Here is a 26667-nt window from a genome sequence, read left to right on the forward strand (position 1 = left end):
CGTGAGAACATTAACTTATGTTTTAACAATATTTAAAATGCAAGGTTTTAAGTATTTCTCCTTTAGAAAATGCAAGGATTTGCGTATTGGGTAATAATTTCAGCTAGTTACTTATCTAAATACAATAAGCTATAGAGTTGCTCTAACTTGATAGAACTGGTGATTTCTGAATTCCTTTTAATCATATTCTTTGTTTGCATTCTCTCTTAATTAAAAAAGAACCCTGAAATGTCAGAATTTATGGTTTCATATATGAATTGTGATTTAATCAATATTTAATCAATGTCTAAAGGAGACCCAGTGAGAATATCAAAATGATTCAGAATGACACTAAGCATATTTGAGATCATCCTGGGAGTTGAAAACCAGGTAGCAGAGCATGAGAGAAAATCTGCAGAGTCACTCAGAACATGAGTTTGGGGTTAAGCCTAAGAAGTAGAGCATTGATCACTTCTGCCTACATTCATTATTTAAGCTCAGTCTCATGACCCTGCCTAACATGACCCTGCTGGCTAAAGTAGTTTGGTAGTATGTCAGGTAGAAAATGTAAAAGATTTAAATACATAATTTTGTATCGACTTTAGAGCCTGTTGATGCAATGAGTGAATGATCATCGTTGCAGCAAAGAGATGATGGTTGTCAGTTTTTCTTCTAAGGATTTAAGGTCAATAACGATTTTGAATAATGGTCACATGGCATTTGCTATTAAGTGTTTCTAATAGTTAAAATAAAACTTCACATTTGGGACTGGCTAGTAGAGAATTGGATAGTATAAAATAATGTTTATTCTTAATGCTGATTAAAATTTTAAAATTTCTTATAGGAATTAAAATACTTAGCAAAAAGATTATAAATATTCAGAACTTACAAATAAACTACATACAGATCATTTGTATGCTAATCAAAATGTATATTAAAATATATTTTACTAAGAGTTTACTACATTTACTTGGATAAAATTGTTTTTTTCCACAGAAAATAATTTTGTAAATTGTTTTTACTGATTTAGACTATCTTAACCCCTGATTAGCCTGCAATCATGATTTATTACTTTGACAAAGTATTATATTTACATTAATTTGGTAACTTATCCTTGAGAAGTAGATATTATCTATTCTAGGAGTAGTTAGTATTACAGTATAATATACATAGTTTAACTCTGTGTAACTAAATATGTAATAAACAGGAGAATCATGAGACCACATAGTCATGGTTCACTCCCATTTACTCTGTTCTTCAGTGACTGTGCCCCTCACAACTGCTTACTCTTTGTTATTACTTCAAAGGACATTTATTTTACCTGAAAATTGTGTATTAATATATTTAAAATAGTATTGCTAACACTAGTCTTGCTTTTGTTTCTTTCAGGCCTATGGCATGTCGGCGTTACCTTTAAATCTGATTAAAGGCACGCGAAACGCTGCTTATGAGCGTCTGGAAAACACTGAAGACATTGAAGAAGTAGAGCAGCACATCCAAACAATTAAATCAAAGGTGAGTTGGTATTTTATTGCCGTTGAGGGTCATAAAAGTACTTTGTCTTTGAGCTGCTTTCTGTTGTGACTTAGACATTGGTGAGCCTATATTTTGATACTGTTTGAATTTTTGTGCAGCATATCTTTAAAAAACTACCTTCTATAAAATGTAGGACGCTGACAGTTTGAGAATTTTTATCTGTGTGTAACAACTGAAACACAGAAGTTCTACTTCCATATGGCCATTCCTTTGCTAGTTCCCAGGTATGCTGATGCCATATGCAATATCGGACTGCACTGTATCACTTATGTTCAGGTTTATGTACTAGTTTTTCTTCCTCTATCACCTTCAACTAAGATGTAAATCTTATTTATAGAACATAGGAAAAAATGGAAAGTTTTCTAAATAATTCTGTTAAACTATGATAATCCTGATACAGAAACCAGATGGTAATATGACACACACACAAAAAAAAACTGTTTATATGACTGGTCTCTCTTCTGAAAGTAGAGGCAAATAATTCAATATAAGTAAAAATATTAGCAATTCAAAAATGATGCTGTAGTAAGGAAATATTTCATAATTGTCAGACTAGGTTTATCCCAGGAATGCAAAGATGATATGTTAGAAAATAAAAGTAGTTTAATATATTGAGAATAAATGAGAAATATAAACATCTTAATAGATGCCAATGAATCTTTATTTAGAGTCAATTTGTAGTTACTACGTTTAGAGAAGTGTCTTACCAAATTGGAAGAAGAGAAGAAACTATTTGGCAATGGAAGCCTCCATGAGCTTGGTGCCTAATGAGGAAAGGAATGTTTTTGTTAAAGGCACATATAGGACAGTAGTGTCTGTCCTGTTCCTGGAGGTCTTGGTCAGATAAGAAATGTGGGAGGAAGAGGGAAGAAAAGGGGAGTAACTTGTGTTATTTGAAGATCTTATCTACCAAAAAAATCTAAAAGAATGAACTGACAAACTAATAGAACTAATAAAAGTTCATCAAGGTGCCCGTTCATATGTACAAAATCATTAACCAGGTGGAGGATGTAATAGAAAATGATCTCATTCACAGTAACTATGAACTATAAAATAATAAGAAATGTCAGAATCTTCTTAGTGAAAATTATAAAATTTATTGAAATAATGTAATAGAAGACTGAAATAAATGAAGAACTTCATCAGTTCCTAATTGGGAAGATTCAATAATGTAGAGATGAGAGTTTCTCATAAGTTTAGGTGGAAATTCAGTATCATGTATAAAAGATAAAAAAATGAAATTTTCACAAACCTCCTGTTGCTGCCAAGTCACTTCAATTGTGTCCAACTCTGTGTGACCCCATAGACGGCAGCCCACCAGGCTCCCCTGTCCCTGGGATTCTCCAGGCAAGAACACTGGAGTGGGTCGCCATTTCCTTCTCCAATGCACAAAAGTGAAAAGTGAAAGTGAAGTCGCTCAGTCATGTCTGACTCTCAGCGACCTCATGGACTGTAGCCTACCGGCTCCTCCATCCATGGAATTTTCCAGGCAAGAGTACTGGAGTGGGGTGCCGTTGCTTTCTCTGTCATAAACCTCCTACTACGTAATAAAACAGATTCAGAATTTAAATCGAATTCATTTAGAAAATATTAGGAGAAAATAAAAGTAAAATTGTAATTTGTTGTGCAGAGGAATTTTCTAAACAAGACTGAGAACTCAAGTGCAAATTAAGAAATTGTTGAATTTTAAATTTTTATGTTTTTAAATTTATGTACCCAAAAAAGTGGCACCAAAAGGAATTTAAAGAACTAACAGTATTTTGAGAGGAAATAATCTGCAATATAGGTGATATATACTGAGCATCTGTAGGTCAAGAAGAAGAAGGGACAAGCAATACATAGAAATAATGAATAAAAGACTAAATAAATAGACAGTATATTGAAGGAGAAATTAACCTGCTCAGTGAAAATATGAAATGATCTTTCAGCTCATTAGTAATGAAGTTCACTAAGATCCCCCTTTGCATGGGTTGTGAGGAGTTTTCCAGAACATGGAACTTTCAGTGCTAAAATGAAAGTCCAGGATGGCTGGAAATTAAAGTAACTCAGTATTTTTTTTTTAATCCTTTGAAAGTCTTAAAAAGTTTACCTTTGTCATGTGAGAATATGGGGATAGGCGTACTGTTTGTGGGAATATAAAATACACAGGTTTCTAAAGAAAATTGAATGTTGTCACATGTGCCCAAACACATAACATGTACCTTTTAATAATTAAAGTTTAACATAACAGTTTGCACCAGTTTGTGGATCACAGCATTGTTGTAGTGAAGGGACTTGCATGTGTAGGGCCACCCAAGATGGACATGTCACAGTGTAGAGTTCTGACAAAGTGTGGTCCACTGAAGGAAGAAATGGCAAACCATTCCTGTATTCTTGCCTGGAGAATCCCATGGACAGTATGAAAAGGTGAAAAGATACTGGAAGATGAGCCCCTCAGATTGGAATATGTCCAGTATGTTATTGGGGAAGAGTGGAGAGCAACTATGAATAGCTCCAGAAAGAATGAAGTGGATGGGCCAAAGCGGAAATGATGCTTAGTTGTGGATGTGTCTGGTGTTGAAAGTAAAGTCTGATGCTGTAAAGAACAATATTGCATAGAAACCTGGAATGTTAAGTCCGTGAATCAAGGTAAATTGGATATGGTGAAGCAAAAGATGGAAAGATTGAACATGGACATCTTAGGAATCAGCGAACTCAAATGGACTAGAATGGGTGAATTTAACTCAGATGACCATTGTATCTACTACTGTGGGCAAGAATCCCTTAAAAGAAATGGAGTAGCCTTCATAGTCTACAGAACAGTTCAAAATGCAGTACTTGGGTGAAATCTCAGAAGCAACAGAATGATCTCAGTTCTTTTCCAAGGCGAACTGTTCGATATCACAGTTATCCAAGTCAATGCCCCACCCCCTTGAAGCTAAAGAAGCTGAAGTTGACTGATTTCTATGAAGACCTACAACACCTTCTAGAACTAACACCTAAGGAAGATATCATTTTCATTTTTGGGAACTGGAATGTAAAAGTAGAAAATTAAGAGATACCTGGAATAACAGGCAAATCTGGCCTTGGAGTACAAAATGAAGCAGGGCAAAGGCCAACAGAGTTTTGTAAAGAGAACATGCCAGTCATAGCAAACATGGTTTTCCAACAACTGAAGAGATGACTCTACACATGAACCTCACCAGAAGGTCAGTACTGAAATTAGACTGATTATATTCTTTGAAGCCAAAGATGGCTAGAAGCTCTATACAGTCAGCAGAAACAAGACATGGAGCTAACTGTGGCTCAGATCATGAGCTCCTTATGCAAAATTCAGGCTTAAGTTGAAGAAATTAGGGAAGACCACCAGGCCATTCAAATATGACCTCAGTCAAATCCCTTATGATTAAACAGTGGAGGAAATGATTGGATTCAAGGGATTAGATCTGGTAGACAGAGTACCTGAAGAACTATGGACAGAGATTCATAACATTGCACAGGAGGAAGGGAGCAAAACTATCCCAAGAAATTCAAGAAGACAAAGTGGTTGTCTGAGGAAGCCCTACAAATAGCTGAGAAAAGAAGAGAAGCAAAAGGAGAAAGGGAAAGGTAAACCCAGCTGAATGCAGAGTTCCAGAGAGCAGCAAGGAGAGGTAAGGAGGTCTTCTTAAATGGACAGTGAAAAATGAGAGAGGAAAACAACAGAATGGGAAAGACTGCAGATGCTTTCAGGAAAATTGAAGATACCAGGGAACACTTCATGCAAGGATGGGCACGATAAAGGACATAAACAGTAAGGGCCTAACAGAGGCAGAAGAGATTAAGAAGTGGTGGCAAGAATACACAGAATTGTACTAAAATGGTCTTAAGGACCCAGATAACCACAGTGGTATGGTCACTCACCTAACATCAGACATCCTGGAGTGTGAAGTCAAGTGAGTCTTAGGGAGCATTACTGTGAACAAAGCTAGTGGAGATGATGGAATCCCAACTGAGCTATTTCAAATCCTAAAAGATGATGCTGTTAAAGTGCTGCACTCAATATGCCAGCAAATTTGAAGACTCAGCAGTGGCTACAGAGCTGGAAAAGGTCAATTTTCATTCCAGTCCCAAAGAAGGCCAATGCCAAAGTATGTTCAGACTATCACACAGTTGGTCTCATTTCACATGCTAGCAAAGTAATGCTCAAAATCCTTTAAGCTAGGTTTCCACAGTACATGAAGTCCATAACTTCCAGATACAGTGTTGGTTTTAGAAAAGGCAGAGGAACCAGAGATCTAATTGCCAACATTGACTGGATCACAGAGAAAGCAAAGGAATTCCAGAAACACATCTACTTCTGCTTCATTGTCTACACTAAAGCCTTTGACTGTGTGGATCACAACAAACCTGGAAAATTCTTAAAGAGATGGAAATACCAGACCACGTTACAAACTGCTCTCTGAGAAGCCAGTATGTAGCTCAAAAACAAAAACAAAAAAAATCAGAAAACAGAACTGGACATGGAACAACTGGCTGGTTCAACATTGGAAAAGGAATCCATCAAGGCTGTATATTGTCATCCTGCTTATTTAACTTATATGCAGAGTACATTATGCAAGATACCAGGCTGGATGAATCACAAGCCAGAATCAAGATTGCTGGAAGAAACATGAACAACCTCAGATGTATAGATAATACCACTCATGGCAGAAAGTGAAGAGGAACTAAAGAGCCTGTTGATGAAGGTGAAAGAGGAGAGTGAAAAAGTTGGCTTGAAACTAAAAAAATTAAGATCCTGGTACCTGGTCCCATCACTTCATGGGAAATAGAAGGGAAAATGTGGAAGCAGTGATAGATTTTATTTTCTCAGGCTCCAAAATCACTGCACATGGTGACTACAGCCATGAAATTAAGAGGCTTGCTCCTTGGAAGGAAAGCTATGACAAACCTAGAAAGCATATTTAAGAAGCAGAGACATCACTTTGCCAACAGAGGTCCATATAGTCAAAACTATGATTTACCAGTAGTTGTGTATGCATTTGCGAGTTGGACCATAAGAAGGCTGAACGCTGAAGAATTGATGCTTTCAATCTGTGGTACTGGAGAAGACTTTTGAGAGTCCCTTGGACTGCGAGGAGATGAACCAGTCAATCCTAAAGGAGATCAGTCCTGAATATTCATTGGAAGGACTGATGCTGAAGCTGAAGCTCCAATACTTTGGCCACCTGATGCAAAGATCTGACTCATTGGGAAAAAAGTCTGATGCTGGGAAAGATTGAAGGCAACAGGAGAAGGGGGCAGCAGAGAATAAGATGGTTAGCATCACTGATTCAATGGACATGAATTTGAGCAAACCCTGGGATATGGTGGAGCACAAAGGAACAATCAGTCCTGAATATTCATTGGAAGCACTGATGCTAAAGCTGAAACTCCAATACTTTGGACACCTAATGTGAAGAACTGACTGCTTAGAAAAGACCTTGATGCTGGGAAAGATTAAAGGCAGGGGAGGAAGGGGACAACAGAGGATGAGATGCTTGGATGGCATCACCGACTTGATGGACATGAGTTTGAGCAAGCTCTGAGAGTTGGTGATGGACAGGGAAGCCTGGCGTGCTGCAGTCCACAGGGTCGTAAAGAGTCGGTCAGATATAACTGAGTGACTGAACTGACTGAATAAATGAATAGAATTACTATTACCAGCCCAAAGTTTTCTGAAGATTTGAGGAGAATAACCATAAAAGAACAGATCACTTTAGGCATAGGAAATGTTAGCTATTATGTAAAACATCAGTATGTTTGCATAGGAGGACACGTGTGTATACACAGAATTTTGTGTCCGATGTTGATCTCTGTTAGTTTCTGTGACAGTGGTAACCTCAAAAGAGGGAGTGGTCACTGGTGGACCATGGGAAGGGAAGCTTTTTTGCCTATATACAATGTGACTACATTTTTTCCCCAAAGGAAATAATTGGTTGACTGCTGGGTGCCTTTCCTGGTGTGTGTTTGAGCACATTTCTTCCCACAGTGGTTTATGCTGTTGGCACAACAGAGCGGGCTCCATCCCTCCCTCAAATAGGCAGATAAGTTGAGCTTGTTTTTCAGTGGATCGCTAAATCAGTTTACTAAAAAATATTTTTTCCCTGAACTAGCGAAAGCCAATGGCAACCCACTCCAGTACTCTTGCCTGGAGAATCCCATGGACGCAGGAGCCTGGTGGGCTGCTGTCTACGGGGTCTCACAGAGTCGGACACGACTGAAGTGACTTAGCAGCAGCAGCAGCAAAAGCCAGCAGTGAAGTAAATCTACCTTGTTGGTGTCAGTGTGGTCTGGATCTGTCTGTGGAGGGAAGTGTTTCATTCCTCTAGTCTTCAGGAAACAGTCTTCTGTAAGGCTCCTTTGAGGATGCACTCTGATAGTAAGCAGTGTACTTGACTTAAAGCAGTAAAGATAGTTAAATATAGTCCCATGGAATTCCCTGTAATTCCATGTAATTCCCTGGTGGCTTAGCCAGTAAAGAATCTGCCTGTAATGCAAGAAACCTGGATGTGATCCCTGGGTCAGGAAGCTCCCCTGGAGGAGGGAATGACAACCCATTCCACTATTCTTGCCTGGAGAATCCCATGGACACAGGAGCCTGATGGGCTACAGTCCATGAGTTGTAAAGAGCCAGACAGGACTGAGCAACTAATACTTTCCACTTTCCATGCAGAGTATGGTTTCTGGACCAGGAGCATCAGGACCTCCTAGGAATTTGGTAGAAAAGCAAAGTATAGGCCTCACCCAAGGCCTGACTGAGTCATATTCTCTTGGGGTGGGGTCTAGAAACCTGTGCTTAACGAAATGTCCTGTTGATTGTTAGGTGTGTTGAAGTTTGGGAAACAGCATAGTAAGGAAGAGATGGCTGGTTCCAGAAGAGCTTGGCAGTGCGTCTGTGTGGAGATCACTGTGGCCATGCGCGCCTCTTGATGAAGGGTTATCCGGGCACTGTCTGCATGTGTGTGTTATTTCACATGACAGTACTCCATGCTGTGTTATAGACCACCGTGTGCTGTCTCTCCCAACATCCTGTTTGAACCTTGAAAGGACTTTAACATTCTAATTATCTAATGTTTTTACATTTTAAAATGGTGCTGAGAATTTCCTGGCAGTCCAGTGGTTAGGACTCTGTGCTTTCACTGCTGAGGAAAAGGGTTCCATCCCTGGTCAGGAAACTAAGACCCCACACGCCATATGGTGCCACCCCAAATTTAAAAGTAATAAAAATGTCCCTTGTAAACATTTTCTTGGTCCTTCCAATAAAAGCAAATGTATATTTCACCCTCAGTATTTAGCAGTTGTCTGATTATTGTGGTTTATTACTGTACCTGGTTGAAGGCACTTTGGGGCAGGGGGAGTTCACGAGGGAACGTGCCCCTGAGACGCCGCAGAAGGTGATGCTCACGGTCACAGTCCATATCATATGAAAGTACAGGGGAGTTACCTTCCCGAGAGGCCAGCCCAAGGAAACCTGGCTCCTTCGCAAATGTACTTGGGGGGTAAGAAAGTGCCAGTTCTTAGCAGTTGTTATAAAATCATATGAGAAACGAATTGCCAGTCCAGGTTCAATGCAGGATACAGGAAGCTTGAGGCTGGTGCACTGGGATGACCCAGAGGGATGGAATGGGGAGGGAAGTGGGAGAGGGGTTCAGGATTGTGAACATGTGTACACCTGTGGCAGATTCATGTTGATGTATGGCAAAACCAATACAATATTGTAAAGTAATTAGCCTTTAATTAAAATAAATTAATTAAAAAGAAAAAAAATCTTACGCTCAGCACATCCTAATCCTACATCCCCCTGCTGGTGTTTGAGTCAGGGACTGAGGAGCATCAGCCCAGGTAAACGCTGGAACACAATCTGACCAAGAGGAGGAGGAACATAGGGCTGGGTATATGAAAGGATGGGGTGAGGGATTTGGAGGTGAAGGAGAGTGATCAAGCAGAGAACATAAAATGCCTCATAAAAGGGGTGTTTAAAAAGATATTATGTCTCTACATAACTTCACCATATTGAGTATTTGGAAAATAGGGATCAAGAAAAGTTCAGCATTAAATGTGCATGCGTTCTTATCACATTTTGACACTGACCTTGGTTCAGAGATGTGTATTCTCACATAGAAGTTATTGGGTTTTGCTTTTTTCCTTCAGTTTGTAAATTTGCCTCAGGAGTCAAGTCCAACCTAAAAAAGTTTTTGTTGTCTGAATCTGCTAAATCTGATGTGTACTCTATTAAGACCTTAATGGTAAAAAACTGTTTTATTTTGATCTGTTATTTGTAGAGCAAAGATGGTCGACCTTTGCCGGCAAGGGATAGACGCGCCTTAAAACAATTTGAAGAAAGGTTACGAACACTTCGGAAAAGAGAGAGGCGCTTAGAATTCATTGAAAATAGCTGGTGGACAAAATTCTGTGGTGCTCTACGTCCCCTGAAGGTAAATGGAGTTTTACAGGATTACGCTGTCACTCTATGTAGCACCTCTCAGGGAGATTGAGCTCGTGTGGAAGCATTGCAGTGTGGCGCCTAGAGCATGGGTTTTAGAGTTAAAATCATCTGGTTTTAAATTGCAGCTCCGATGCCTGGCAGTTTGGGTAAGGTGCATAATCTCTCTGAGCTTTATTTACTCATGTGTAATGTATAGTGCTAGAGGCTTGAAGAAACTTAAAATACAGGTAAGTAATGTAGTATGCTTCTAGTTCTACAACTTTGTACTTTTCTATAGGAGATCTGGGACCCATATTAGAACTTTTTCAATCAGATAGATTTCAGTATTCAAATTCAAAATTTCAACAGAATTTGCTTCATTGTGTGGTGGCATGTTTCTGAAAATATGTACAAGGTATTAAGATGAAAAACTATTAATTTCCCTTTTTTTTAAACCATCATTTGCTAGCCTTAAATTCTTCAGACTCTGGTCTTCCTCTCATAATTCAAAAGGAAATGGGGAAATTACCTGACTGCTTACCCTAAAAAGCTCCTTTTCTAAGAGTTCTTCAAAAACATAATCAGTTAGATCTACTGTATACCATTTTAAAACTGTCAGTTAGAATCAGTTTCTTTTTAAAGACTTACCCTAGTCTGTTTTCCCAAGGTGATTGTTTTCATACCACCAAAGGTATAAAGAAACTGTGGCCACCCTTAACTTAATTTTAAATTGTTTATATATTAGCTTCTTTATAGATATTTATAACCTGGTCACTAACATTAGCTGCCTTGTTTTATATGCTTTGTGCCATTTCACTGTACCTGTGTTTAGAGGGACTTTCACAGCTTTATAAAGTGTGTAGAATGATTTCACCAAATGTAGGCTGTGGTTAGAGAAGATCCACATCGCTGCATAAAGCTGGGTGTCCTCCCGGGCGCATCGCATCGGGCCCCAAACAGTCGCTGACGTCCTTCTATCATTGAGGTTAACTTTCGCATGTTCTGTGGAATTGTAGAAGGTACAGACTTTTGTCTGGCCTTGGCTCAGCTCAGTGCTTTTGAGGTTCACCCGTGTTACCACATTTCTTTTCAGCGGTTCATTCTGTTTTCTTGCTGAGTACCATTCTGCTGTGTCTGTATCACAGCTTGTTTATCCATTCACCTGCTAATGGGGATTCAAGTTGTTTCCAGTTTGAGGCTGTTATGATTATATGCTGATATGAACATTTGTGTACAAATCTTTATGTAGACATTTACACATTCCTTCATTTTTCATTCTGTTCTTTTGAATCTTTTATTTTATATTGGGGTTAGCAGATTAACAGTGTTGTGATGGTTTCAGGTCAACAGCGAAGGGACTTATTTTTCTTTTTGTTTGTACCTCATGTTTTCCAGTTTTTTTAAAAATCGATTTTTACCTGGGGGAAATTGCTTTACAATGTTGTGTTTGTTCCTGCCTACAAAGACACAAATTAGCCATGGAACTCAAGGAAGAAAATTAGTTTTGAGTTGAAGAGTCTTACAGAAATAAGTGTTTAATTAGAATAAGTTAATGGGTCCTTAAAATAGTGTTTATATACAATACTGAGCACATTTCTAAGCATGCAGTCTACATTACTCACTTGATTAAACTTGCTCTCTGACAGATGCACATTTTTCTAGTGTATACAACTAATTGGCCTAGATAACCTAAAGCTCCTGATGCATCTGTTATACTTAGACCTCTTATATTCATATAGAAAGTAATAAATTCATATCCATAGTTATATCACTTATCTTTTCAGACTTTTTTGTGGTAAAACATATATAGCATATAATACACCATTTAAACTATTTGTCGATGTGGCATAACATACATTCACAGTGTTGTGCAACGCTCACCACTGCCCGTTTCCAGAACCTTCATCATCTCTAACAGAACACTCAACAGTAACTAATTCTCCATGCCTCACCTCCACCCCACCCCCATCCCCCTGAAACCATACAGCTCAGATTGGGCTTGAACCCACTGTCTTTTAACTGAGATCACACACCTGGTCTCAGGACTTAATGAAATTCAGGTTCTTGATGTCTCATAGCAGAAAAAATTGAGTGAGAGACAAAGTGATAGATAAGAAGTGGATTTATTTAGAGAGATAAACATTCCATAGACAGAATTCGGTCTGTCTTAGAAGCTGAGAACGGTTCTGGGAGAAATATACTCCTCAGACAGTGTGGGGTGTCTCAGAAGGTGAGAGGCCCTGAAATACGGAGTGGGTGGTTTTTATGGGCTGAGGAATTTCATAGGTTAATGAGTGGGAGGATTATTCTAACCATCTTGGAAGGTGCGGGGATTTCCAGGAGTTCACTTGTTGACCTTTTATGGAATTGTCATGGCACTTGTGGGGTGTCGTTTAGCTGATGTATTACAATGAGCATGTAATGAGGCTTAAGGTCCACTGGAAGTCGAATCTTCTGCCTTCTCAGACCTAGTTGGGTCTGACCAGGTTATGTCGTATCCAACACTGACTTCCTTTAAAGATGGTACCCTTTAAAGGTTGTACTCCTTCCTTCCTGATTCACCTGCCCAGCTCACATCCCCTAATGACCTCTATCCTGCTTTGTGTCTCTCTGAATTTCCTATTGTAGGTACCTTATGTAAGTGAATTATATATCCTTTTATGTCTGGTTTATTTGAATACTTCACATAATTTCTTCAAAGTTCATTCATGTTTTTGATGTATAGAAATTTCATTCCTTTTTAAGGTTGAATAATATTAATTTTGTTTTTCCATCCATCATTTTGTTTATCCATCCATCAATTGGTGGACATTGAGTTTTTTCCAACTTTTGGTTATTGTGAGTAGTGCTTTCAAGGTAATTGGTGTACAAGTACCTGTTTGAGTCCCTGCTTTCAGTTCTTTTGAGTATATATCTCGAAATGCAATTGTTAGATCTTGATCAGTTCTGGTATAACTTTTTGAAGAACCTACTATTTTCCACAGTGACTGCACCATTTTACATGCCCACGAGCAATGCACAAGGGTTCTAATTTATCCATATCATTGTCAACACTTATTTTCCTTTGTTTTGATAATAACCAACCTTGTGCTTGTGAAGTGATATCTCATTATGGTTTTCACTTGCATTTCATTTGATTAGTGACATGGAGCATCTTTTCATTAGACTGTTGGCTTTGTATGTTTACTTTGGAGAAATGCTTATTCAAGTTTCATTTTTAATATTCTGAATGTTATTCCTTATCAGATACATGATTTGTAAATATTCTCCTATTCTTGGCTTGTGTTTTCACTCTGTTGGTAGTGTCTTTTGATACACAGATTTTTAATTTTAATGATGTCTGATGCATTTTTTTTCTTTTGTTACCTGTGTTTTGTGTCATATCCAAAAAATAATTACTAGATCCAGTGCCATGAAGGTTTTTTCCCTTAGAGTTTAATAGTTTTAGCTCTTACATTTAGATCTTTGATCTATTTTGAGGTATTTGTATATGGTGAAGGATAACAGTCTAATTTCATTTTTTTGCATGAAGATTTCTTCTTCCCAGCATCATGCTTTGAAAAGACTGTTCTTTCCCCTTTCAGTGACCTTGGCCCCCTTGTCAAAGATCATTTGAGCATATGTATGAGCATTCATTTCTGGAGTCTTTTCCATTGGCTATATGTCTGTCTTTATGCCAGTACCATACTGTTTTGGTTGCTGTGGCTTTGTAGTAAATTTTGAAATAGAGAAGTGTGAGTCCTGTAACTTTGTTGTTCTTTTTCAAGATTGTTTTGACTGTTTGGGCTTCCTTGAAATTCATATGAATTTTAGGATGGCTTTTTCTGTTCCTGCAAAAAAAAAAAAAAAAGGTCATTATGATTTTGATAGGGATTGCATTGTATCTGTAGAACACTTTCAGTAGTATTGTCATTTTTAATGTATTAAGTCATATTACACCATAAATATGGATCGACTTTACATTTGTTTATGTCTCATTAAATTTCTCTCAGCAATGTTTTGTTGTGGGGAAGAAAGAAATGTTTTTCTACCTTTCTCAATTCTTCTCTCTAGTCTAAGAATTAAATTGACATGAGATAGGTTAACAGGAGAATTTCAAACAAAAATTTGATAACATGTATACACACTGGAGAGACCCAGGAGAACTGAATGACTTCTTAGTCTTAGGAACTAGACAGCACTTCAGCAGTATGCTTGGGGGCTATTTTAAACAAGAAAATTGCAGACAGAAAGTACAAAAATGCAAAGAATGTAGCAGTAAATAGTGCACTTACAGGATACTTGTTTATAGTAAGAGAGCTGAAACAAGAAAGCAGAGTATTGCCTGGTTCATGCTCAGCTCGGAATGTGAGCATCAGGAACTTAGAATTTTTACCTCTTTGCATGTATCTGCGAGGACTTCCCAGGCGGTGGAGTAGTAAAGAATCTGCCTGCTAATGCAGAAGATGCAGGTTCGAGCCCTCTGTCAGGAAGATCCCCTGAATAAGAAATGGCAAATCACTCCAACATTCTCGCCTGAAAAATTCAATGGACAGAAGTAGTCTGTTGGGCTACAATCTGTGGGGTCACAAAGAGTCAGACATAACTGAGAGACTGAGCACACATGCACAGTGTATCTTCAAAAGACCGCTAAGAGCCATGTGTGTTGATTTTAAGGCCATAAATAAATTTTAGCGAGCAGCGGGTTTGTAAATGCAGAATCCACAAATGAGAATCAACTACTTATAAGAAAAACAACAACAAAAGACCTCCCAAATCCAGCAAGTTTTCTCGCCAGCTCTTACTACAAAACTTTGTATTAAACAAAGACAATCTGGGAAAATTTTGGTAGAGAGAAGAGGAAATTTGGAGATGAGCCTGTGATTGATCTTAAACCCCCAATCTTAGGTGAAATAAGCCAATCACCAAAAGACAAATACTGTATAATTCAACTTTTAAGAGGTACCTGGAGAACCCTGGTGATTCTCCAAGGGTCGGGGGGCAGGACGTCTAGGGAGTTCTTTAATGGGTACAGAGTTCCAGTTTTGCAAAATGAAAAGAGATTGGTTTGCAGAACAGTGTGAGTTAATTTAACACAACTAAACTGTACATTTAAAAATGTTTGAGATGGTAAATTTTATGTTATTTGTATTTTACCACTATTTAAGAAGCAAGAAAACAGAAAATGACAAAAAATCAGATAGAAATAGAGTTGAATTCAAGGGAAAATGGGAGGAAAATATACTTAATTTTGGAAATGAAAACAAATTTACAGTGTGTCCAAAAGAGAAAAGGATCAAATAAAATTTAGTAAGAGGGGGCGTTTGAAGAAAGGCAGAAGGATAACCAAGAGAAGGAAAATAAGATGAAGTTAAAAAAAATCCAAAAACGAGTGTTGAAATGGAAGAGAAAGAAAAACTACATATGTGTAGGTTTCCATGCAGTGGCAAAACAAAACAAATTAGCAGAATATTTAAAGGTATAATAACCCCCCCCCCCCAAAATCCTAAAGTAAATAGACATGAATCCACATGTCATGAATATTCTATATCATGAATAGACAGGAAATAGCCACTTTGTACCTGGGAAAATTTTTGTGCAGTTTCCTGGTAAAACCAACTTCAGATTTAAAGAAAATCCTCAAGATTTCCAAGCAAAAGGATCAGCTCACAAGGGCAACATTATTAGACTTAGACTTCTCAAGAAACATACAAAGCTAGGAAGGAATGGAAGAACATTAAAAAAATTAAATCTCAATGAAAATGTATGAACTACTGAAAAAAAAACCAACGCACAATGTGAGAGTTGTGAGTTAAGTTTTACTGGGGGCAAAATGAAGACTAGCCCGGGAGACAGCTCCTCAGGTAGCTCTGAGGAGCTGCTCGGAAGAGGTGAGGGAAAGTCAGTATTGTATATGATTTTAGTGAAGGGGCGCATGCAGTCAGGCACACATGTTGGCAGAAGGTTATTGGCCAGTCATGAGGAACAGAAGTCAGCATTAATGATTTTAGTGCTAGATCTGAAGAGATGCAAGAATCGGGCTCATACAGTTGTCTCCTGAAAATACCTAACTCCCTGAGGGCCTGTTCTACCCATTTTCCTGGATCACAGAGTGCCTCACTCCTGGTCTCCACCCTGAAGCCTTCTCAGGGGGTGTCGAAGGTAGGCAGCAGCAGTGGTTTGTGACTTAGTCTTTGCAGAGACTGATGGCAAGTGCCCAGTTTTAGTTGGCAGAACCAAGGAATTTGTATTTAGCCAAAATATCCTTTAGAAAAACAGTTTTTAAACATTTAAGAACTCAGGGGATTCTGTACCGATGAGCTGTTGTTGAGAAATCCCCGGTTGCCAGGTTCTGGCCTGTTAATAGGTGCAAAGGTGAACATCAGCAAAAGGACTGTGGTGAACATGTAGTATTGTATGAAGAGAAAAGTGTGGGCTGGGGCAGAGAGTGAAGCACAAACATATGTGCTGAGGAATAGGTAATTAAGAAGGGAGAAAAAGAAAATAGAATTTCTCATAGATTACTGTGTAGGCAGTAGGTAGGAGTTGAACACATAAGAACCAATACATTGTTTAGTAAAGAAGTGAATAAGAACATGGGGGCTAGGAGCACTGGAAAATTCAAGTACATGAACAAAAATACAAACTTTCTTAACACAAAAGGACTAAAAATCCAGGAGCAAGGAATTCATATTAGCTGGAGAAAGAAACACAGGAAATACATACATAGTTATCAAATGAGATATTTTCTAAACTAAATGTGTTCAGTTCATTTCAGTGGCTCAGTCGTGTCCGACTCTTTGCGACCCCATGAATCGCAGCACACCAGGCCTCCCTGTCCATCACCAACTCCCGGAGTTCACTCATACTCACGTCCATCGAGTCAGTGATGCCATCCAGCCATTTCATCCTCTGTTGTCCCCTTCTCCTCCTGCCCCCAATCCCTCCCAGCATCAGAGTCTTTTCCAATGAGTCAACTCTTCGCATGAGGTGGCCAAAGTACTGGAGTTTCAGCTTTAGCATCATTCCTTCCAAAGAAATCCCAGGGCTGATCTCCTTCAGAATGGACTGGTTGGATCTCCTTGCAGTCCAAGGGACTCTCAAGAGTCTTCTCCAACACCACAGTTCCAAAGCATCAATTCTTCGGCACTCAGCCTTCTTCACAGTCCAACTCTCACATCCATACATGACCACAGGAAAAACCATAGCCTTGACTAGATGGACCTTTGTTGGCAAAGTAATGTCTCTGCTTTTGAATATACTATCTAGGTTGGTCATAACTTTACTTCCAAGGAGTAAGCGTTTTTTAATTTTGTGTTAGTCATATCAATAAATGCGGATGGGACTTCCCTCTGGTCCAGTGGTTAAGATTGTGCTCCCAATGCGGGCGGCACAGGTCTGATAACTAGTCAGGGAACTAGCTCCCACATGCCACAGCTGAAGACTTTACATGCCGCACCCAAGATCAAAGATCCAAGTGCTGCAACGAAGAGCCGGCACAGCTAGATGAATAAAGACAGAGAGCCTCCATGGCAAGAGTCAGAAAGATGTGGTCAAGTGTGAGAGAAGCACTCAGAACTGAGCTGCCGTTACTGATTTGACGATGGAGGGAATGTGAAGAGGGGACTGAGAGGCTCCCAGCTGATAGCCAGCAAAGAGGTGAAGGTCTCAGCCCTTACCCTCAAGGAGCTTGATTCTGTTCATCAGACTTGATCATCTCAATCAATTCATCTTCAAGTTTAATGATTCTTACCAGTTAAATCTGCTGAACTTTTCATTTTGTTTTCTAGTGAGCTATTTGTTTCAATTACTGCATTTTCCATCTTGAGAAATTCTGTCTCTTTGTTGATATTCTGTATTCAGTGAGACATTGTTTTCAATTTGTTTTGGTTCTTAAAAAAAACGTTTTTCTTTAGTTCGTTCAGTTCAGTTCAGTTCAGTCACTCAGTTGTGTCTGACTCTTTGTGACCCCATGGACTGCAGCACACCAGGCCTCCCTGTCTATCACCAATTCCCAGAGTTTACTCAAACTCATGTCCATTAAGTTGGTGATGCCATTCAACCATCTCATCCTCTGTCATCCTCTTCTCCTACCTTCAATCTTTCCCATCATCGGGGTCTTTTCAAATGAGTCCAATCTTCTCATCAGGTGGCCAGAGTTTCTGAGCTTCATCTTCAACATCAGTCCTTCCAATGAATATTCAGGACTGATTTCCTTTAGGATGGACTGGTTGGATCTCCTTGCAGTCCAAGGGATTCTCAAAGAGTATTCTCCAATACTACAGTTCAAAAGCATCAATTCCTCGGTGCTCAGCTTTCTTTATAGTCCAACTCTCACATCCATACATGACTACTGGAAAAACCATAGCCTTGACTAGATGGACCTTTGTTGGCAAAGTAATGTCTCTGCTTTTGAATATACTATCTAGGTTGGTCATAACTTTACTTCCAAGGAGTAAGCGTTTTTTAATTTTGTGTTAGTCATATCAATAAATGCGGATGGGACTTCCCTCTGGTCCAGTGGTTAAGATTGTGCTCCCAATGCGGGCGGCACAGGTCTGATAACTAGTCAGGGAACTAGCTCCCACATGCCACAGCTGAAGACTTTACATGCCGCACCCAAGATCAAAGATCCAAGTGCTGCAACGAAGAGCCGGCACAGCTAGATGAATAAAGACAGAGAGCCTCCATGGCAAGAGTCAGAAAGATGTGGTCAAGTGTGAGAGAAGCACTCAGAACTGAGCTGCCGTTACTGATTTGACGATGGAGGGAATGTGAAGAGGGGACTGAGAGGCTCCCAGCTGATAGCCAGCAAAGAGGTGAAGGTCTCAGCCCTTACCCTCAAGGAGCTTGATTCTGTTCATCAGACTTGATCATCTCAATCAATTCATCTTCAAGTTTAATGATTCTTACCAGTTAAATCTGCTGAACTTTTCATTTTGTTTTCTAGTGAGCTATTTGTTTCAATTACTGCATTTTCCATCTTGAGAAATTCTGTCTCTTTGTTGATATTCTGTATTCAGTGAGACATTGTTTTCAATTTGTTTTGGTTCTTAAAAAAAACGTTTTTCTTTAGTTCGTTCAGTTCAGTTCAGTTCAGTCACTCAGTTGTGTCTGACTCTTTGTGACCCCATGGACTGCAGCACACCAGGCCTCCCTGTCTATCACCAATTCCCAGAGTTTACTCAAACTCATGTCCATTAAGTTGGTGATGCCATTCAACCATCTCATCCTCTGTCATCCTCTTCTCCTACCTTCAATCTTTCCCATCATCGGGGTCTTTTCAAATGAGTCCAATCTTCTCATCAGGTGGCCAGAGTTTCTGAGCTTCATCTTCAACATCAGTCCTTCCAATGAATATTCAGGACTGATTTCCTTTAGGATGGACTGGTTGGATCTCCTTGCAGTCCAAGGGATTCTCAAAGAGTATTCTCCAATACTACAGTTCAAAAGCATCAATTCCTCGGTGCTCAGCTTTCTTTATAGTCCAACTCTCACATCCATACATGACTACTGGAAAAACTGTAGCCTCGACTAGGCGGACCTTTGTTGGCAAAGTAATGTCTCTGCTTTTTAATATGCTGTTTAGGTTGGTCATAACTTTTCTTCCAAGGAGTAAGCGTCTTAATTTCATGGCTGCAGTCACCATCTGCAGTGATTTTGGAGCCCCCCAAAATAAAATCTGCCACTGTTTCCCCATCTGTTTGCCATGAAGTGATGGGAACGGATGCCATGATATTAGTTTCCTGACTGTTGAGTTTTAAGCCTACTTTTTCACTCTCTTCTTTCACTTTCATTACGAGGCTCTTTAGTTCTTCTTCACTTTCTGCCATAAGGGTGGTGTCATCTGCATATCTGAAGTTACTGATATTTCTCCTGGGAATTTTGATTCCATCTTGTGCTTCATCCAGCCCAGCATTTCTCATGATGTACTCTGCATATAAGTTAAATAAGCAGGGTGACAGTATACAGCCTTGACGTACTCCTTTTCCTATTTGGAGCCTGTCTGTTGTTCCATGTCCAGTTTTAACTGTTGCTTCCTGACCTGCAAAGAGATTTCTCAAGAGGCAGGTCTGGTATTCCCGTCTGTTTCAGAATTTTCCACAGTTTATTGTGACTTACACAGTCAGAAGCTTTGGCATAGTCAATAAAGCAGAAATAGATGTTTTTCTGGAATTCTCTTGCTTTTTCAATAATCCAGTGTATGTTGGCAATTTGATCTCTGGTTCCTCTGCCTTTTCTAAATCCAGCTGGAACATCTGGAAGTTCACAGTTCACATATTGTTGAAGCCGGGCTTGGAGAATTTTGAGCATTGCTTTACTAAGCGTGTGAGATGAGGGCAATTGTGTGGTAGTTTGAGCATTCTTTGGCATTGCCTTTCTTTGGGATTGGAATGAAGACTGACCTTTTCCAGTCCTGTGGCCACTGCTGAGTTTTCCAAATTTGCTGGCATATTGAGTGCAGCACTTTCACAGCATCATCTTTTAGGATTTGAAAGAGCTCAACTGGAATTCCATCACCTCCACTAGCTTTGTTCATAGTGATGTTTTCTAAGGCCCACTTGACTTCACATTCCAGGATATCTGGCTCTAGGTGAGTGATCAAACCATCGTGATTATCTGGGTCATGAAGATCTTTTTTGTACAGTTCTTCTGTGTATTCTTGCCACCTCTTCTTAATATTTTCTGCTTCTGTTAGGTCCCTACCATTTCTGTCCTTTATTGAGCCCACTTTTGCATGAAATGTTCCCTTGGTATCTCTGATTTTCTTGAAGAAATCTCTAGTCTTTCCCATTCTGTTGTTTTTCTCTATTTCTTTGCACTGATCACTGAGGAAGCTTTCTTATCTCTCCTTGTTATTCTTTGGAACTCTGCATTCAAATGGGTATATCTTTCCTTTTCTCCTTTGCTTTATGCTTCTCTTCTTTTCACAGCTATTTGTAAGGCCTCTTCAGACAGCCATTTTGCTTTTTTGCATTTCTTTTTCTTAGGGATGGTCTTGCTCCCTGTCTCCTGTACAATGTCATGAACCTCTGCCCATAGTTCATCAGGCACTCTATCAGATCTAGTCCCTTAAATCTATTTGTCACTTTCACTGTATAATCATTAGGGATTTGATTTAGGTCATACCTGAATGGTCTAGTGGTTTTCCCTACTTTCTTCAATTTAAGTCTGAATTTGGCAATAAGGAGTTCATGTTCTGAGCTACATATATTTAAAACAGTAGCTTTAAAGTTTTTGTCTTATAAGTTCAGTGTCCTCAAGGACTTCCTCAAGTACAGTGCCTATTGATTTTGTTTTTTTTCTCTGTATTAGCTGTACTTTCTTGCTGCTTTGCATGTCTCTCTCTCTCTCTCTTTTTTTTTTAAAGTTAAAACATGAGAAATTTTAAATAGCATAATGCAGTAACTTGGGAGATGAAATTCTCCCCTGGATTTTCTGTTATTACTTTTCGTTGTTTGTTTAGTGACTTGTGTGCATGCTATGAAGTCTGTGTTCTTTGTTGTTGCAGTCACTGAAGTTTCTGCTTGGTTGGTTTAGTTAATTATTGGACACAGATTTTCTTAAACACCTAGAATCTGTAAGTCTCCCAGTCTTGCTGAGGGGCCATCTGTGAGTGGAGACGTGACTTCAGCACTCAGGATGCACTTACACCACTCTTAGCCCACACATCCTGCTCGTGCAGACAGAACCTCAGGGTCGACCAGAATGCACAGTAAGGCCTCTCCTATATTTCTGAGCATGCACAGGGCCTTCTTCATTGCCGGGAATATATAGAAACTTTTCAGAGCCCCTGTGGACATCGCATTCCTCGCGTTTCCATTTCAGTCTTTTTGGTTAGTTTATTTTTTGCCTGATATTGACTAGCTCTAATGGCCATGAAGTTCACTGGTTCCTGGGAAAAAGGAATTTTTGCACTGTATGAGCTCCATTTCAGGCCAGACACAGTCTTGCAAGTGGGATCGTCCATGTACCTTCCAGGCAGGTCAGGTAATGGCAGTCCTCTGGGAAGGAGACTGAAAGAGCCCCAGCCCCTACTGTTTCTCAGGTGGCTGCCCAGCTTAGAGAGGAAGGGCTGGTACCAGAGCAAATCAGAATGCCACAGTGTTCTGTGCTGTTACTGAGAGCCAGCCCTTTTCCTTAAATAAATGCTCCTGGATTGTGGCATGCTTCTGGTTCATTTTCAATGTTGAAAAAGTTTGTTCTGACAATTTATGCTGGTTGTTAAATTGCTTTTAAGGGGAAAGGATTTTCAGCGATTTCTACTTTGTTACTTTTACTGGTGTCATCTCTTTGGCTTAATTATTTTTTCCAAATGGATATAATAGCTAGTGTGGAATATGTAACATTTAGGTCAACCCAAGGTGGTCACCCCTGACTTGATTCTGTAAGTACTACTAACTTAAGTTCTCATATTTAAATATATATAGTTTCCTTGGTCTTTATAAAACATTTATTTTTTAATCTTTTTCTTTGTTTTGTTAAGTAGCTGTGGTTAAACCGTCATAACTCTGGTTCATTCATCTCAGCAGATTGGGGTGTAGTTAAGGATTTTCTCTTCTTTCCTTCTCCAGCGGGCATCCAGGCAGGGCAGTGCTGATTTCTCCCACTCTCTGCCGTGCTCCTTTACTGCTTGCTGGCAGTTGGTGCTGGCACTACCTCCTGCTACAAGCTATTTGCTGTCAGCAGGCTGCTGAGAAATAATATGCTTCCTCAGTGTATGGATATTGGCTTCAGTTCTCCTGGATATCAAATACAGTGCTCAAACCTGGTAGAAAAAGACTGTGTATGCTCCTTTATACCTGCTACTAATAATCTTCTGTTACTATAAAGTAGTCACTTCAACTTACTTAGCAATGAAACATTTTAGAGTAAATGCTTATGTGAAATCCCAGTATGTAAAATGGATATATGCAGTATATTTTGAGTGATATACTAAAGGTACTCTTTCAGAACCAAAGAATTCCCTAGAACACAACTTTAAGATTTATTTCCAGATCTATCTTTCTGTGCTGGGTCGGATAATGTGTTGTTAGTCTACTTTTCTTTTATCATATCAGAATTCTAAAATATTCTTCAATGATCATGTGAAATAAGATGAAAAATCTCCCTAGCATTCATAATGTTTTCCATCTATTTCTATCAACTCCAGGCAAAGGAGAAACCAAAACAGTTCAGTTCAGTAGCTCAGTCGTGTCCGACTCTTTGCGACCCCATGAATCACAGCACGCCAGGCCTCCTTGTCCATCACCAACTCCCGGAATTACTCAAACTCATGTCCATTGAGTTGTTGATGCCATCCAGCCATCTCATCCTCTGTCATCCCCTTCTCCTCCTGCCCTCAATCTTTCCTAGCATCAGGGTCTTTTCCGATGAGTCAGTTCTTCCCATCACATGGCAAAAGTATTGGAGTTTCAGCTTCAGTATCAGTCCTTCCAATGAATATTCAGGACTGATTTCCTTTAGGATGGACTGGTTGGATTTCCTTTCAGTCCAAGGGACTCTTGAGAGTCCCAAACATAGATTTCATCATTTTTACTCTGAAATTTTATTCCTTAGGGACACAGTTCCAATCATTGTTTTCTTGTATACAGCTCATACATATCCTTTCACACTGTCAAGTTCATACTTAGAGTATAAGTAAGTATATCCCATCTATTACAGTACTTAGCACATTTTTCCACAGAGTTAGTTTTATGTGACATTTTCTTCAGTGCTGTTGGTACTCTATTTCAAAAATAATACCAGCAATATAGACTTTTCTAAAGATGTGATATAATTTATTTATAAGATATAAGCTGTTGACCCATGAACAATGTGATTTGAATTGCTCAGGTCCACATACACAGGGATACTTTTCTGTAGCCCATGATACAGCACTCTGCACCCACAGTTGGAGGACTGTGTGGATATGGAGGAACTGCATGTGCAGAGGGCTGACAATTGATTTTTGACTATCCAGAGGGTTGTCCAAGAGTCAACTGTATATCTCATTACTTCTGTGAGAAAATGTTGCAAGTTCTCTATTTTAACAACAGGTTAATATAACCGGATGAGTTTCTTGGTTTTGGTTTTCTGTGTATGTGTATTAGTCTTAATATATTTTTCAGTTAACTTCTTGTATTTGAATATAAGTCAATATGAACTTTTATTTGACCTAGCAAAGAGTCTCATTTGTTTACTTACCAATGAAGACTTTAAATGCTTTTTCTCTTCTGTGTATTTGTTCTCAGATAGTCTCATAATGAAAATTTAGTGACATATGCCTAGGATTATAGATTAAGTTAAAATGTATTTTTAGGTCATTTTTAAGATCATTTTCACATGGTACCTACTCTTATTGAGCATAATGGTTTTGTACTTTTAATATCAACTTTTAGAAGTATATTTTAATGATTTTTTTTTTTTTTTTGCTTTTAGATCATTTGGGGAATATTTTTCATCTTTGTTGCATTGCTGTTTGTAATTTCTCTCTTTCTGTCAAAGTAAGTACAGTAGACACATTTTCTAAAGCACTTACACATCTCCTGTGATATTATACATTTTCCATGCTGAATTCCATTAATGTAGCCTATTCATCTTAAGTAGCTATTTTACTTGAAGTGTTCTACAGCATTAACTCAAAGAATGACTAAAAAGATCCAATAATAGTATTTCTTTGGTCTATATCAATTGAACAATATCTGTAAGATATTTAAATGATGTTTGATTTGTTATTCGTGGTTTTCTTGGACTCAGTTGAATGTACATGCTCAGGTTATGATGTTATTCTTTCTAAACTAACTGAAAATGTGATGGTATAATGTGTAAATTCACTGTATACTTTGTTATAGCTTGGATAAAGCTCTTCATTCAGCTGGAATAGATTCTGGTTTCATAATTTTTGGAGCTAACCTGAGTAACCCACTGAATATGCTTTTGCCTTTACTACAAACTGTAAGTAAAAAAAAAAAAAAAAAAATCAGTCATTTTATACTTTAGCAAACATTGTCAAATTATTATATTGACAAACCTGTTAATGCTTGGCAATATATGCTTGTGCTCTCTGTTAATTTGACTTTATTTACATATAATTTCTGCATTGATATGTTGTCCTAAAAATTATTGTATTGACATATTATTGAACTCTTTAATTTATATATTATTTGAATTGGAGATATATTTAAATTTAGGGTGAACTTTTCCAAGCATTTCCTGATTTTGCCTTTTAATGAAGTCTTTTATTGCATATATAAATATAATTTTTAGTTTAATTTATTGTAGGATTTTTGTTAGGATGATAATATTGAACAATTTGGTAATAGTTTGGTAATTTGCTTCTTGGAGTTTTTTGTGTTTTTTTTTTTTGCCTTTTTTTTTTTTTTTATTATCATAGTAGCCTGATCAGGGTTGGTATTTTAAACATTGCCAAATATGAATAATGAAGTTTCACTTAATTGTATTCAATGCATGACTCCTGGAGCCCTTATTGTTTGTGTATTAAGTTTAATTTTATCTTTTTTCAGGTGTTCCCTCTTGATTATATTCTTATAACAATTATTATTATGTACTTTATTTTTACTTCAATGGCGGGGATTCGAAATATTGGCATATGGTTCTTTTGGATTAGAGTGAGTATATGTTATAATATTTTTTTATTTTTTCCATCATTTTGTATATATCCTCCATTATTGCAAATTATCTTAGATTTATAATACAGGAGTTATAAATATCTTGATACCAAAATGGTGGAAGTGCTGGCCTTTTCGCTTTATGGTAACATAAAAGTGCTCTTTGTCCAGAGCGTGCATGCTCAGTTGTGTTCAGCTCTTTGTAACTTCATGTACTGTAGCCCACAAGTCTTCTCCGTCCATGGGATTATCCCACCATGAATACTGGAGTGGGTTGCCATTTCCTCTTTCAGGAGATCTTCCTGACCCAAGGATTGAACTTGCGTCTCCTGCATTGGCAGGTGAATTCTTTACTGCTGGGTCACCTGGGAAGCCCCTTTGTCTAAAGCAGCAGTTCTTAAACGGGGGCAGTTTTGCCCTCCTGGTATATTTGGCAAAGTCTGGAGATGTTTTCAGTTGTTCTAACTAGGAAGCACTACTGGCATCTGGTGGGTGGAGAGCAGGGAATCAGGGCAGCGTACTGTATTGCACAGGCAGCCCCGCAACAAAGACTTGCTTATCCAGCCCAAAATGTCAGCAGTGCTGAGGCTGAAAAGCTGTGGTTTAGAAGTTCTGTTATTTTCCTTAGTGTTTGGCTGTAGCCCAACCGCATTGCAGCACAACTGGATACACTGTAGTTCGAAACATGGCCCTGTGACTGGGAGTGAAAGATTCCTGTGCTATTGGAGAAGGGGTTATTTTCTTCTTATTCTCATTTTGATATTAAAATGAGATATATCACTTCATACTTCCAGCTGTGTGTAAAATGCAATTAACTAGAGGCTTGAACTAATGAAAGACTTCCTGCTGTGGAAAATTTTTTAAATCTAACATTGCTTCAGTAACTCAAAAACATCAAGTCTAATATCTCTGTATTTATTCCTCTTGGCTTCTCCCTCATGGTTGAAATATGGCTCCTTCAGCCCTCTTTACCCCGTCTGTCTTCTGTGAGGAAGAGGCAGCTAGGAGAAGGGGTGACAGAAGGCGTGGCTTTCCCAGAAGTCTCCCACAGACTGCTTTCTTTCTGATGCGTAATGTTTTATCACTACCAGCCACTACTGGGCATAGGGAAGTGGGAAGTGTGCATTTTTAGGTGAT

General features: G+C 38.7%; 1 protein-coding gene across 2 annotated transcripts in view; it reads left to right on the plus strand.

The window, feature by feature from the left end:
* Positions 1-26667, plus strand: part of LMBRD1 (LMBR1 domain containing 1) — a 136798-nt gene that overhangs the window by 79320 nt on the left and 30811 nt on the right. For both annotated transcript variants that reach the window (XM_044924545.1, XM_006074255.3), the window contains exons 8-12: positions 1369-1494; positions 9798-9950; positions 24341-24405; positions 24754-24856; positions 25426-25530. In XM_044924545.1, the coding sequence (XP_044780480.1) occupies positions 1369-1494; positions 9798-9950; positions 24341-24405; positions 24754-24856; positions 25426-25530 (552 nt within the window). The remainder of the gene's footprint in view (positions 1-1368; positions 1495-9797; positions 9951-24340; positions 24406-24753; positions 24857-25425; positions 25531-26667) is intronic.

Source organism: Bubalus bubalis, chromosome 10 (assembly GCF_019923935.1).
Source record: "Bubalus bubalis isolate 160015118507 breed Murrah chromosome 10, NDDB_SH_1, whole genome shotgun sequence".
Lineage (NCBI taxonomy): Eukaryota > Metazoa > Chordata > Mammalia > Artiodactyla > Bovidae > Bubalus > Bubalus bubalis.